The 15327-nt window shown below is 53.8% G+C and overlaps 2 protein-coding genes across 3 annotated transcripts in view; both read left to right on the forward strand.

The window, feature by feature from the left end:
- Positions 1-2605: 2605 nt before the first annotated feature.
- Positions 2606-3298, forward strand: LOC147023802 (general transcription factor II-I repeat domain-containing protein 2-like). Its single transcript, XM_085890360.1, has one exon. The coding sequence runs from the start codon at positions 2606-2608 to the stop codon at positions 3296-3298; it is 693 nt and encodes a 230-aa protein (XP_085746486.1).
- Positions 3299-4010: 712 nt separating this feature from the next.
- The window catches only part of LOC147023803 (leucine-rich repeat-containing protein 23-like), a 74299-nt gene continuing 62982 nt past the window's right edge, over positions 4011-15327 (forward strand). The window contains exons 1-2 of one of the 2 annotated variants that reach the window (XM_085889616.1): positions 4011-4142; positions 4657-4816. In XM_085889616.1, coding sequence (XP_085745742.1) covers positions 4667-4816 — 150 coding nt within the window. In that variant the 5' untranslated portion in view covers positions 4011-4142; positions 4657-4666. Of the gene's footprint in view, positions 4143-4656; positions 4817-15327 lie in introns of those variants that run through there. The other variant, XM_085889617.1, reaches the window with a different exon arrangement.

Raw genomic sequence — 15327 nt, forward strand, 5'->3', positions numbered from 1 at the left:
CTGTAGTCTACCAAGGCCAGGTAGCCGCGCTTCCGTTACATGTGGTGCGGGGGAGGGGGCCGGCTCTCCTTGGCCAGGAATGGCTGACTCGCATCAGGCTAGACTGGCCAGCGCCAGCCATTCACCTGTTACGAACCGTTCCAAGCCGATTAGAAGATCGGTTGGAAAAGGTGCTTCAGAGAAATCAGGATTTGTTTTGCAACGGGCTTGAAAACCTCAAGGACATGCAGTCAAAGCGGTTCCAGGTTCCTCCCTTGCGGTTGCAGGTGCCTCCCTCCCGAACAATTAATTCAAACCTTGGAAAAAACAGCTTTCAAACCCTTGGGAAACAGCCGTTTCCCTTGGGAAAATTCAAACCTTGGGATTAATTAATAATTTGAACAATTCATTTAAACCTTGGGAAAAAACAGCTTGTCATTGGTTGACAGATAAATGGCCGTAACTTGGGAACCGCTTATCCGATTAATATCAAACCTTGAAAAGGCACATCCGTGGGTCCCCAGCAATATTCCTGGCAAGTTTCAATCAGATCGGACCGTCAATCATGCAAAATAAATAAATAAATAAACATTAATTGTGACGTCATTCGTGATGTCATAGCACCATGTCTTGTCATTGGTTGACAGATAAATGGCCGTAACTTGGGAACCGCTCGTCCGATTGACATCAAACCTCGAAAAGGCACATCTGCAGGACCCCGGCAATATTTCTGGCAAGTTTCAATCAGATCGGACTGGCGGTTGTCGAGAAACGCTGGTCGCAGACAAACAGACGGACAGACAGACAGACACATACACACACAGAGATTCCTTGCTTGCATATTCGTGTTAAGTCTTGCCTTTGTCTTTTACTGCAAATAAAACTTGTTCGAAATGTTCCCAGTCGGTTTCCGTCCCTTCTTGTATTGGTCCAGCATGGTTCGGATCTGAGTTTAGTCGGGTTTTAACCCCGATAATCCGTTCATTCCAGCCGGCACGGCTTTGGCAGTTTCCGCTCGGCTGCACCCTAACCGGAGTTGATAGTCGGTAGTTGGAACCCTCCCGCAGTCAGTAGAGTGACCCGGTTCGAACATGACGTGCTGAGGGTGTGGTTCCCCGGTAGTCGAAATTGCGTAGTTTATTTGGTTAATTGGTTCTTGACAAAAAGACCCTACGCTACGCGGTTGAAGTATTGTCGATCATGGTCGGTTCAGTGACCCGCCACGTCACGGAATTATCTGGAGCGACGGCCTGCAATTTCGGGGAGTTTGGTGGAGACGACGTAGCTTTCCCCACCTCGTGGTCGTTCTCGCCACTGACCCCGGCCTGCAACAATATATATATATATATATATATATATATATATATATATATATATATATATATATATATATATATATATATACACATATATATTATACATATCGATATTCGCACAATATTTCAAATAGATGTGAACGGATGATAACAACACTTGGTGAATGAGTTGGTTCGGTGACAAAAACAAGTCCATTTGATTTTGGTTCAGGTCCAGATCCAGATCCGGCCCAGCAGTTGGATACAAAATGTAAACTGTTCAGCCTGGTGGAGGTATGCGCTCCACTGAGTGCCATTCAAGTTATCCTTGAAATTGATGATTGTCGTCATTTGCAGGTCAGATGACCGTTTTGTTTTGACTTTGATACCCCACATGACATTTGAATTTCCCTGAAATAATACAGAATCTGAATTATGATGAACCATGCTCTATCTCATTGGTCCCCAACCTGCGGCCCGCGGGCTGCATGCGGCCCACGGAGCCCTATACTGCGGCCCACGAGGACTTTACAATCAAAACACATTTCCATGTAGCAATTTTAAAGGGGTTTACACAATGCCACTGCCGGCCACTCATCTTCCATGAGTGCAACGCTGCCTTACAGAAGGCCAACCTGAACTACACAAAACTAGTCAGTATTGTGAGAAGTAGCACAAGTGGTAATATTTGGCCATAGCAGAACATTTACTAATTGCATTTTAACTGGCTCTTCGAATCCAAACGAGTCCCTTAAAATGCTGGAAATGTATTTTAACCAAGCCCCAGTGCTCTCCCTGCCTTCGTTCGGCTGGCAAGCTGCATGTCCTTGGGTATAACTGGTCTTGCTTGATCTGCTTTACATCCTACATTCCACAACCCACCTCCCACAGTTAGTTCTGGGAACAGCGAAGGCTTTATCAACAGGTGTCAGGGATGATTTGCAGCTTTAGGGTGGGAGGGCTTGAATTGTATGTGCAAAGATCGCTGTGTTGCAAGATCTGGGGTCTGTCTCAAGGGCCATAGGGAGGGGAGAAAAGGAGCCCACTGCCACATTTATTTCTTTATTATTCCTTTGTTTCTTGGTCCACACTTTTAGTCTCCACCCGGTTCCCCTTTAAAACTCCACCTCGGGAAAGAAGATATATAAGTGTGTGCTTGGAGTATGAACTTTGATGTGATGTGATGTGATTTGGAGGCCCCACCGTTGTTGGTTGTGGTCGTTGGGTTGCATCCCGCATGCGTGGTGCCATCTTCTGAAATAAATCGTATTATTCGAGAACCCTCATTCGACTCTGTCATCACTCGGCCGGGTGAAAGAGTCACGACAAGCATGACCACGGATGGCGCCCCTGCCATGTTAGGCACCAAGAAGGGCCTGCAAGGTCACACCATGGACGAGTTGAGCTGTCAGGGGCTGCCGCACGACCTCATCTGGTGCCACTGCATCATCCACCAAGAAAACCTTTGCAGCAAGACCCTGGGCTTCAAGGACGTCATGAGCAAGGTCATTGGCAATGTCAACTACATTCGTGCGCATGCTCTCAACCACCGTCAGTTCAAGGAGCTGCTGCAGGAGCTTGATGCAAACTACGGGGATGTCCTGTACTTCTCGGCCGTGAGGTGGCTGAGCAGGGGCCACACTTTGAAGCGCTTCTTTGAGCTAAAGGACGAGCTGGCCATGTTCCTGGGAATGAAGGGCCAGCCAGTCGGTCACTTCTTAGACTCCCAGTGGCTGGATGACCTTGCCTTCCTTGTTGACATCACTGAGAAGCTCAATGCCCTCAACGTCTATGCAGGGAAGAGGAAAGCTGGTCCACAACCTCTATGGCTGCATCCAATCCTTCGAGAACAAGCTGGAGCTGTGGGAGTCACAACTGCGTGCCGGCCGACTCGACCACTTCACACTCTGCAGGGCCAGCACGGTGAGGATGAGACCGTTTTTGATGGTGAGAGGTATGCTACAGAGGTGGCCCATCTGAAGAAGGAGTTCGAGAAACAATTCCATGACTTCTGCAAGCGTTAAGTCAGCTTCGAGCTCTTCGCCATGCCCTTCTCATTCGATCCCTTGCAAGCCCCAACGGACCTGCAGGAGGAGCTGATCGAGCTGAAGAGTGACATCGACATCAAGGCCCAGTTCCTGGAGAAGGAACTCCAGGAGTTCTACAGGGGGCTACCCCACCAGACCTTCCCCAACCTGATCAAGCATGCCCAGAAGTTGTTTTCCATGTTTGGCAGCACATAATTGTGCGAGCAGTTCTTCAGCAAGCTGGAGTACTCCAAGAACAAGAACCGAAACGCCTTGTCCGACATGCACCTGGAAGACACTCTTAATGTTGCTTCCTCCCATCTGGTGCCCGACATCAACTTGATCCTGGGAGAGCAGAAGCAGTATCAAGTTTCTCATTGACTCTGAAAAAAATGCATCAAGTTTCTCATTGACTCTGAAAATGTTTCTCAGTATCAAGTTTCTCAATGAAATGCATCAATTTTTTTCTGGCTCCCAACATCTTTGGAAGTAGTGAATGCGGCCTGTGGGATCAAAATGTTGGAGACCACTGATCTATCTATGGCGTCGGTTCTGCCGAAGCAGTTTCTTTGCCTCGATTTACAATCCTGGATGGGTCACCACTCCAACGCAGGAATTTGGAATTTCTTCAGGGTGCCGGTGAGAGCTCACCTCCTCCTCACAAAGGACACTGGGATCTTTAATGTCCCCCAACTAATGCCTGCAGACAGGACATCCAGTTTCATATCCATCCGAGGGACAAAGGGTGGAGGAGCTCCTTGTGAGCCAACGGCCATCCATATCTCGTGCCCAACTGTGTCTGTGGACGTCCTCCTGCAGTTGGGATACTTCTTATTAGGAGGTTGGTGGCAGGATTTGCACTGCGGCCACCACAGAACCCGTCATTCCGCATAACACAAAAACGCAAAGAACTTCGGGTCCTCCGTCTTGTTCGAGGAACTTCAGAACCAGGAAATTAAATAAATGTTTGAAACATGAATTCAGACTGATGTCCATCGACGGAGACGGACACGGACACGGACACGGACACGGACACGGACACGGACACGGACACGGACACACCCAGTGATCATCTGCGCGAGACGCTGGAAAAACCTTTGAAGAAGAAGAAGATTACAAAATTTATTAATTTGCGATTTCCACAAAATGGTCACGTGGGAGTAATTGAAGGCGCCTCGACTTCAGTGTTGTGAAGTGCGACGCCCCTGGTAGTGAAAGTTGTGAAGTATTTGTGAGGGTTTAAAAAAAAAATTACTTTCTTTGATAATCCAGATCGTTTTAACGCGCGCGGTTCGTTGCCGGAGAAACCGCAGTCCTGCAAAGCCTCGTTTGGCGCGTTTATTTTGTAATTAAAGGACACGCGACATGGAGGAGTCGGAGCAACGGAGCGAAGACGAGGAATACGGAGAGCGTGAAGTGGGAGACGAGGACGAGGACGAGGACGAGGACGAGGACGAGGACGAGGACGGAGTTGAAGAAGAAGAAGAAGGAGTTGAGGAAGAAGAGGGTAACGAGGTACTTGTGTTGGTCCTTCATCTTATCTCGACTTTCATTCTCCAAGTCAGTCAAGAGAAGTGATTGTCTGTCCTGTATGAAGGGGTTCATTCGTTTCGGATTACATGTCACGATGCTTTGAGGTTTACAATCATAATGAAGTTGAATGTCGGATGTTGTGATATTGACATCATTTACAGCAATCCTTACATTATATTATATTTCAGGAACAGCCGGAACTGTACAATAGATAAAAGTGTGTTCGTGTTCGTGCTGGTGTTCAGTCGTTAAGCATAACATATCATTCTCTTTGTTAACCCCACCTGCTCACCTCCACCTGCTCACCTCCCCTCTCCTTTCTCTCCCTCTCTCTCTCCCTCTCTCTCCCTCTCTCTCCCTCTCTCTCCCTCTCTCTCCCTCTCTCTCCCTCTCTCTCCCTCTCTCTCCCTCTCTCTCCCTCTCTCTCTCCCTCTCTCTCTCTCTCTCTCTCTCTCTCTCTCTCTCTCCCTCTCTCTCCCTCTCTCTCTCTCTCTCTCTCTCTCTCCCCTCTCTCTCCCTCTCTCCCTCTCTCCCTCTCTCTCCCTCTCTCTCCCTCTCTCTCCCTCTCTCTCCCCTCTCTCTCCCCTCTCTCCCTCTCTCTCCCCTCTCTCTCCCTCTCTCTCCCCTCTCTCTCCCCTCTCTCCCCTCTCTCTCTCCCTCTCTCCCCTCTCTCTCCCCTCTCTCTCCCCTCTCTCTCCCTCTCTCTCCCTCTCTCTCCCTCTCTCTCCCTCTCTCTCCCCTCTCTCCCCTCTCTCTCCCCCTCTCTCTCCCCTCTCTCTCCCCTCTCTCTCCCCTCTCTCTCCCTCTCTCTCCCTCTCTCTCCCCTCTCTCTCCCCTCTCTCTCCCCTCTCTCTCTCCCTCTCTCTCCCCTCTCTCTCCCCTCTCTCTCCCTCTCTCTCCCTCTCTCTCCCTTCTCTCTCTCTTCCTCTCTCTTCCTCTCTCTTCCTCTCTCTCCCTCTCTCTCTCCCCTCTCTCTCTCCCCTCTCTCTCTCCCCTCTCTCTCTCCTCTCTCTCCCCTCTCTCTCTTTTTTTCCTCCTCCAATAAAATGCAGCACTCTTATTCCACACTTCTGTCTCTCTTTCACTCACTCACACACTCACCCTCCCTCCCACAGTGTATCGTGACGTTTGGTGAGGAGTCACTCTCCCCACCCCTTTCCTCACTATTCGCCCCTTCTTTTCCTCCGCCTAGCATCCCCACCCCTCCGCGAGCCTCGCTTACTCTCCTATCCTCCTCGCGCCCCTCACTCTGCCACCCCTCTTAGCTGCCGCCACACTCTCGCGCCCCTGTTAGCTCCCCCTTCACTCACCACACACTCACCCTCCCTCCCACAGTGTATAGTGACGCTGCAGTGAGGCGTCACTCTCCCCACTCCCCTTTCCTCACTATTCCCCCTTCTTTGCCTCCCCCTAGCTTCCCCACCCCTCCTCGATCCTCCCTTACTCTCCTTCCCTCCTCGCTCCCCTCACTCTGCCACCCCTCTTAGCTGCCGCCTCACTCTCCCACCCCTCTTAGCTCCCCCTTCACTCACCCACTCTCTTTGCTCCCACTCTTCTTCACTCCCCTCACTCCCCACCCTCTTCGCTCTCTTCTCACTCCCCCACCCATTCTCGCCCACCTCACTCTCCCCCTTCGTCTCCCCCCTCTTCGCTCCCCCTCCTCGCTCCCCCTCCTCGTTCCCCCTCTTCGCTCCCCCTCTTCGCTCCCCCTGCGCCCCCCTCTTCGCTCCCCCTCTTCGCTCCCCTCTTCGCTCCCCTCCCTTCGGGTTCCCCCTCTCTGCTCCCTCTCTTCGCTTCCCCCCCCTCTTCGTCCCTCTTCGCTCCCCTCCTCTTCGGCTCCCCCCTCTTTCGCTCCCCCCTTACTCTCCCACCTCTTCGCTTTTCTCTCTCCCACCCATCTTTGCTTCCTCTCACTCCCCACCCTCTTTCGCTCCCTCTCACTCCCCACCCCATTCTCCCACCTCTCTCTCCCCACTCCTCCTTGCCTCCTCCCTCCTCTATCTTCCTCTCCCTCCTCCTCTCCCTCCTCTCCTCCCTCTCCTCTCCTCTCCCTCCTCCTCTCCCTCCTCCTCTCCTCCTCCTTCTCCTCTCCTCTCCCTCTCTCTCCTCCTCCTCTCCTCCTCTCCTCCTCCTCTTCCCTCCTCCTCTCCCTCCTCCTCTCCTCCTCCTTCTCCCTCCTCCTCTCCCTCCTCCTCTTCTCCCTCCTCCTCCTCCCTCCTCCCTTTCTCCTCCTCCTTTCTCCCTCCTCCTCCTCCTCCTTCCCTCCTCTCCCTCCCTCCCTCCTCCTCTCCCTCCTCCTTCTCCCTCCTCCTCCTTTCCTCCCTCCTCCTCTCTTCCCTCCTCCTCCTCCTTCTCCTCCTCTCCTTCCTTCCTCTCCCTCCTCCCTCTCCCTCCTCCTCTCCTCTTCCTTCCTCTCCCTCCCTCCTCCCTTCCCTCCTCCCTCCCTTCCTCCCTCCCTCCTCCTCTCCCTCCTCCTCTTCCCTCCCTCCTCTCCCTCTCCTCTCCTCCTCCTCTCCCTCCTCCTCTCCCTCTCCCTCCTCCTCCCCCTCTCCCTCCTCCTCCCCTCTCCCTCTCCCTCCTCCTCCTCCTCCTCCCCCTCTCCCTCTCCCTCCTCCTCCTCTCTCCCTCTCTCCCTCCTCCTTCCTCCCCTCTCTCTCCCTCCTCTTCCTTCCTCCTCCCTCTCTTTCTCTCCTCCTCCTCCCTTTCCCTCTCCCTCCTCCTCCTCCTCCTCCTCCCCCTCTCCTCTCTCCCTCTCCTCCTCCTCCTCTCTCCCTCCTCCTCCTCCTCCTCCTCCCCCTCTCCCTCTCCCTCCTCTCCCTTCTCCCTCTCTCTCCTCTCCCTCTCCCTCTCCCTCCCTCTCCCTCTCCCTCTCCTCTCTCCCTCTCCCTCTCCCTCTCCCTCTCCCTCTCCCTCTCCCTCTCCCTCTCCCTCCCTCTCCCTCTCCTCCTCCTCTCCCTCCTCCCTCTCCCTCTCCCTCTCCCTTCTCTCTCCCCTCTCTCTCTCCCTCTCTCTCCCCTCTCTCTCTCCTCTCTCTCTCCCTCTCTCTCCCCCTCTCCCCCTCTCTCCCTCTCTCTCCCCTCTCTCTCCCTCTCTCTCTCTCTCTCTCCCCTATCCCTCTCTCTCTTCCTCTCTCTCCCTCTCTCTCTCCCCTCTCTCCCTCTCTCTCCCCTCTCTCTCCCCCTCTCTTCTTTTTCCTCCTCCAATAAAATGCAGCACTCTTATTCCACACTTCTGTCTCTCTTTCACTCACTCACACACTCACCCTCCCTCCCACAGTGTATCGTGACGCTTGGTGAGGCGTCACTCTCCCCACCCCTTCCTCACTATTCCCCCTTCTTTTCCTCCCCCTAGCTTCCCCACCCTCCTCGATCCCCCCCCCCCCCCCTCCCTTACTCTCCTATCCTCCTCGCTCCCTCACTCTGCCACCCCTCTTAGCTGCCGCCTCACTCTCCCACCCCTCTTAGCTCCCCCTTCACTCACTCACACACTCACCCTCCCTCCCACAGTGTATAGTGACGTTTGGTGAGGCGTCACTCTCCCCACCCCTTTCCTCACTATTCCCCCTTCTTTGCCTCCCCTAGCTTCCCACCCCTCCTCGATCCTCCCTTACTCTCCTTCCCTCCTCGCTCCCCTCACTCTGCCACCCTCTTAGCTGCCGCCTCACTCTCCCACCCCTCTTAGCTCCCCTTCACTCACCCACTCTTCTTGCTCCCACTCTTCTTCACTCCCCTCACCCCCCACCCCTCTTCGCTCTCTTCTCACTCCCCCACCCATTCTCGCCCCTCACCCTCCCCCTCTTCGCTCCCCCTCTTCGCCCCCCTCTTCGCCCCCTCTTCGCTCCCCTCCTCTCGCTCCCCTCCTCGTCTCTTCCCTTCTCTCCCCTCTTCTCTCTTTCGCTCTCCCCTCTTCGGCCCCCTCTTCGTCTCCCCCTCGCTCCCCCTCTTCGTCCCTCTTTCGCTCCCCCTTCAGCCTCCCCCTCTCTTCGCCCCCCCCTCTTCGCCTCCCCTCTTCGCTTCCCCTCTTTCGCTCCCCCCTCCTCTTCGCTCCCCTCCTTTCTGCTCCCTCTTCGCTCCCCCTTACTCTCCCACTCCTCTTCGCTTTTTCTCTCTCTCCCACCCATCTTTGCTTCCTCTCACTCCCCACCCTCTTTCGCTCCCTCTCACTCCCCACCCCATTCTCCCACCACCTCTCTCTCTCCCCACTCCTCCTTGCTCTCCCTCCCTCCCCTATCTCCTCTCCCTCCTCCTCTCCCTCCTCCTTCTCCCTCTCCTCCTCTCCCTCTCCTCCTCTCCCTCCTCCTCTCCCTTCTCCCTCTCTCCTCTCCCTCCTCTCCCTCCTCTCTCCTCCCTCCTCTCCCTCCTCCCTCCTTCTCCCTCCTCCTCTCCCTCCTCCTCTCCTCCTCCTCTCCCTTCCTCCTCTCCCTCCTCCCTCTCCCTCCTCCTCTCCTCCCTCCTTCCTTCTCCCTCCTTCCTTCTCCCTCCTCCTCTCCCTTCCCTCCTCCTCTCCTCCTCCTCCCCCTCCTCCTCCTCTTCCTCTCCCCCTCTCTTCCCTTCCTTCCCCTCCTCCCCTCTCCCTCTCTCCCTTCCTCCTCCCTTCCTCTCTCCCTCTCCCTCTCTCCCTCCTCCTCCTCCCTTCCTCCCTCTCCCTCCTCCTTCCTCCCCCTCTCTCTCCCTCCTCCTTTCCTCCCTCCCTCTCCCTCCCTCCCTCCTCCTTCCTCTCTCTCCCTCTCCCTCCTCCCCCTCTCTCCTCCCTCCTCCTCTCTCCCTCCTCCCCTTCCCTCTCCTTCCCTCTCCCTTCTCTCTCTCCTCCCTCTCTCTCCCTCTCTCTCTCTCCCTCTCCCCTCCTCTCCCTCTCCCCTCTCTCTCCCCTCCTCCCCTCCCTCCCCCCCTCCCTCCTCCCCCTCCCCCTCTCCCCCCTCTCCCTCCCTCTCCCTCTCCCTCTCCCTCTCCCTCTCTCTCCCTCTCCCTTCCTCCCTCTCCCTCTCCCTCTCCCTCTCCCTCTCCTCTCCCTCCCTCTCCCTCTCCTCACTCTCTTCTCCCTCTCCCTCTCCCTTCTCTCCCTCTCCCTCTCCCTCTCCCTCTCCCTCTCCCTCTCTCTCCCTCTCCTCTCCCTCTCCCTCTCCCTCTCCCTCTCCCCCTCCCACTCCCCCTTCCCCTCCCCCTCCCTCTTCCTCTCCCTCCTCCTCTCCCTCTCCCTCTTCCGTCTCCTCCATCTCTCCCTTACCAACCAAATATTCCCATCTAATCAGCGAAGCGACGGGTTGTGTTTGCTCGGACTGAATAATATACAACACATTAAGAGAAAGATAGAAATGGAACGTGTGAAGCCTGTACACATTCAAAATGTATCGCCTTTTATATTAAAACTCCTCCTTCTCCTTCTCCTTCTCCTTCTCCTTCTCCTTCTCCTTCTCCTTCTCCTTCTCCTCCTTCTCCTTCTCCTTCTCCTTCTCCTTCTCCTTCTCCTTCTCCTTCTCCTTCTCCTTCTCCTTCTCCTTCTCCTTCTCCTTCTCCTTCTCCTTCTCCTTCTCCCTGAGTTGGAGCTACTTTGATAATGGATTAAGTGTTTTATGAAAACAAATAGAACGTACAAATCGACCCCACACACCCCCTCTAATGTCGTTCAGCTTTTATAAGTTGCTGTGGTTCGCAACGCCACGCAGATTGCATAACAAACAAGGTGTGGATGCACTTAGTGGTGATAAAGCAGCAAACATGGTGTGTTTACTTGACTTCATATCCCATGTACAAGACACAAATGTTGATCTGAATTGTAGTATCATGGAGTATTACCATCTATCCATATGTTACTAAAACTCGTATCTTGTATATATTGTTATGAATTTGGAAGCCTTTTGCACACAGACAGTCAGCAGTCCCATAGTTCAGTTATCTCGTTAAGTATATGTGGATATTTAGACTCCCTCCCCTATGTCTAATGGGTTAATTTCATGTGTGTGCTGCGGGTTTCTTTTATCGTCAGGTTTTTTTACATCTTTAAATCTATCAACACCAACAAAACCCTAATTTCATTCCTCCTCCCACTCTGCGGGCGAATAAGCGCTTCACCCACCCAACTCTCACTTCACACCATGGCGCCATAACGCACGTGTTTCTGACTACGGACATGGGCGGAGCCCCCCTCGCCTCGGAGCTCTGACTCCGCCCCATCAAAGAAGAATGTCTCCCCTGTCAACACTGGGGAAGACAACAGGGCCTCTCTCGGGGGAGGAGCACTGAGACGCCGACACACCCCTCCTCCAATTGCGGCTGGCCATGACACCCGAAAACGCCCCGTCCAATCTGGAGACGAGTTACGAATCTGGAGACAGCGGATCCCTCCACCCCGCACAGGGGAGGGATAAGAAGGATCGCGAGCTGTATCCGGGGGGGGGGGTTTCCTTGGTTCCTTGGAGGTCGTTCCTTGCTTCTGGTCTGCTGGGCTCTCCTGGTCGTTGGTCATCGTTCGTAGCTGGCCGGGTAGTTCGTAGGATCCTGGCTGCGCTCGGATTCTGGTCCGTGGGTTCGAGTCCCACCGTGTTGGGTTGTGTTGGAGCGCTCGAGCTGAGGATCTCCGTTCCCTTCCACGGACTCCGAGCTCCACAAGTGCGGGTCGGTAAAACCGCACGAGGTGGCCAGGTACCTGACCAAACTCTAACCCCCAGCTAGCCTATCCTCCGTGGCTGGAGGGTCTGAATAAAGGCCAGTTGGCGCCATTTCTTTTTGGGTGTGTGTGTCTGTCTGTGGCCAGTCTTATAAGTAGAACTGTACATTGCATTTTAGTCGGTTTAACCCCGCTTTGTGTCTCCCTCCCTGATTATTATTTGTAAAATATACTCTCGCTCCCGAACTCGGCACTACAACAATTGGTGTCAGGAGCGCGATTATAACCCCTCCGCCTCCATAGAGAAATTCACAGGATTCGGATCAGGGGTGCATGGAGCAACCCCCCCCCCCCCGTTCCCTCCGAATTAAGAGCGTTTAAATTATTCTCAAGACCAACCATGGTAGGCCAAGACAGGCTGGAGCAGGTGGGTTCAGACCTAAGCTGAAAGAAATCCATGGTCCAGGATGACATCTCCATGCAAGAAGACACCCCCCCCCCCCGCGATCGGACCCAGAGGTTGTAATGGGTGCAGGAGGGCGGCGTATGACCCCCCCCCTCCGTCAAATTCCCCCCCCCCCCGACCCCTGGCGGATCAGCGACCGACCGAGGCGAATCGGCTTCATCAGGGTCATTTGACATGGGCCGGTTCCTGGAAATAATGAGAAACAAACATGATGGACGTGAATGAGCAATGAATGGATGGGAATACACAAAGAATGGATGCAAACATGCAATAACTGAGGGAGGATTTGCATGACAAAATAGATGCGAGTGCACAAAACATGATGGGTGAAATGCAGAGCATGGGGTTAAACCTGCAGGCGAGCCTGGAGGAGGTGAAAGGCGAAATGCAGGCCATGGACTAGAAAATGGCGCCTGCACGTGAAAGAACGACCGAGTCAAAGGGGAGTTTAACGGCTGTTCAGACCGCAATGGAGACGGGCAAGGTCGATGAGACGAGCGACGCTGTAATAATTGGGGGAGAGACCGGTAAACTCGAGCAGGGGATGACAGAAATAGTAACAGGGACACAAAGGGAGACACAGAAATCAAAAGAGGGGGACAAATTGCACGAAACTAAAGTAAAAGAGGAGCACACACAAGTAGAGCTGGTGAGGGACATTGAGGTTGAGCGGGTGGAATGTGTCGATGCCCAATGCGAGGGTCAGATTAACCTCCCACAGGAACGAGGGGATACGGTATGCTCCCGTGAGGCAGGCTGTGACGAGGTGAGTCCGGTAAGGCTGTACGTGGTCGAGCGGGTGCATGGTGCGAACAAGCACATGCCGAGCTTGTGGGGGGTGGGGGGGTATAGAAACCCCGCGATCCTTTGGGCTAACACGAGCCCCCGATTTGAATGTCCCAGAGTGTGTGATGCGAGTGATATGACATGTGGGAGTGCATGTGTGGAAATGGTACTCGGACCGATCCAGATGGGGGACTTGGGTTGTGTCATGGATGGAGCTATTTTGGAGACCGCGCCGGTTCCGCTGGATGCTGTGTGCAAGGTCCATTCCGTGTTTTGCGGGCGGCCCAAGCGCGCATGACTTCGGATTGGGAAGCCGGCGTGGAAACGTCTCGTGCTTGGTACAAAACCAGCACACGCACGGTTAAAATGGCGAAGATGGTGTGAATTTGGAAAGCACGTGAGCCCGTGTACAGAGGCCCACATGCTGCTCACCACAAGTACTGTTTGCAGGACGCGTGGAGCGGGTCCCCGGGACGACACAGTCAGTCCCGCTTGCGTTGCAAGCCTCGCGGTGTGGTTCGTGTGCGAGTGGCATCACCGGGGATCTCGCAGCACGAAATCTGGGTGAGTGGTGCACGGTGCTTCACATGGTGGACGGCTCGAGAGCGAGCAGTTGCGATTAACGGGGTGCCGTTACGCTGTTATTTTTTTTGCCCAAACGGAGGGGACGTGCGTGTCGAAAACCGCCGCCCTGGCGAAGAAGCAAGGTTCGTAGAGCCTTGCTACGAGTACACGATACCCCGGCCAGGATGTGGCAAGCATCCTCGCCCGGGCAAAGGAGCATTAGTTAGTGGGAAGGGTTAGCATAGATCGACCGGCCTCATGTGGGCATGAGCCGTCCTCCATGGGGCCTGGTGAAACGAGTTAGAGGGAATGTTAGGTTAGATTTAGAAATGGATTTTGGGAAACACGGACAGACATGGACCATGTAGTGGGGACGTAGCTTAGCAGTAGAGTTAAAAGGAATGTGCATTTGAATAAGGGATGATGGGGAGCACGAGCTAGTTTGGGGGACATAGCTCGTGGAGTGCCAGTGTCAGTGTTGGTGTGGAAAAAGTAAAACAAAAGAAACATGAGTAAATGTGGGGCAGTGGGCCCTAGTGTGAATGGAGTGAATAAATAGTATATAAAATAATATAATAAAACCAAGCTGAATAACAGCTTGGTGCGAATGAATGATTAGGGGGAGGAGTGAATCCCACCCAAGGGAACTCAGAGTCAGTGTAATGTTCGTTAGGGGGTTTGTTAAATTTGCCAAAAAGGAGGTCGCTTTGTTGTTGGTGTTGGAAGAAGGCACGATACCTCTTTTGAAGGGTGCAGGAGTCCATTGACCGGCTGGGAGTGTGGCTGTGGAAAGGTGAGTACTGAGTAGAGGGCACTCCGGGCACGGAGAAGTCGGCCAGAGTTGGCCAGAGTCGGCCATGGGTCCAAGCGATCGGGATAGTGAAATGAGCGTGGGCGACCCTCGGTATGGGATCCGCAGCACCAGAAATGTCACATGGGCATATACGGGGGAGTAGCCAAGAAGGGCACTCTCCATGTTTATACAGAGCAGGTAGGCTCGGAGACAGCCTCAGCTGCCTGGGGGTGCCGTAGTTCGAGTTCAGCAAAAGGGAATCCCTCTAAATTGAGCCACGCTGCCCAGCCACGAAATTGTGCAAGGGCACGAGAGAAAATTTGAGGTTCAGGTCCAAATTTATAACAGACACCAACACAAGCGACGGGGATCACGGTTGCTGGAACCGATAGTTTAAATAGACAGGCGTGTTGAAAAGCCCCTGGGATAGTTTATATGACCATTTTTACAGCCATTTTTCCCTGCTGTGCAGGGGTTGGGCTTTTTCTTGAGGCAATGTTTTATGGCCGGATGCCCTTCCTGACGCCAACCCTGGTCGCCTCTTACGACTCACAGGGATATGGTACACCTATTCTAACCGGGGCATACACCGGGACCAGTACACTGGTACTCATTTCGCCGACCTCGGAAGGATGACAGGCTGAGTCAACCCCCTGGTGTTAATTCAGCAGCCAACGGGCTTGAACTCAGGACCCTGGGATCCCAAGCCGCCACCCTAACCACTAAGCCAACACCAGGCATCCCCTGGGATAGTTTAAAGTTTAATAAAGGATAGGACAGATAGGAAATGTGTACCTCCTTCGCACCATCAATCCCTTCACTCTCCGTAGGCCGCTGGATCCACCTTGGAAAAATTGCTGAAATCTGTGGAGGCTATTCTGAGGCTCCATTGGGCCTCGAAACAGATCCACCACTCTTCCTTATTCCCCTCAAAAAGGATCTTAGGGGTTGGGAGTAGGCAAGTAGGATAGGTTAGCCGGACAAGGACAGTAGGAGGGTTAGGGACACTTGGAATAATAAAGAAAAAAGAAAACAAAATGGTAAGTCTAAATTTTGTTGTTGCAAACTAAGGGAGTGGGTAGGGACAAAGACAGGCAAAGGCGATAGGTTGGGTGGAGACAGGAGGGAAGGTTCGAGCCTGTTTTCAGAGCGGCTGGCACCACCGCACTCCCTCCAGAACCTCACGGACCAGACCAGAGGCCGGCCAGCTTCATATGCCGGCCTGTTTGTGCTGCATCTGCTGCTCCACATTCGCATTGCCATGCCTTGTTTGCCTGCCTT

The sequence above is a fragment of the Eptatretus burgeri genome, chromosome 7 (assembly GCF_056783735.1).
Source record: "Eptatretus burgeri isolate ZD-2024b chromosome 7, Ebu_testis_v1, whole genome shotgun sequence".
NCBI lineage: Eukaryota > Metazoa > Chordata > Myxini > Myxiniformes > Myxinidae > Eptatretus > Eptatretus burgeri.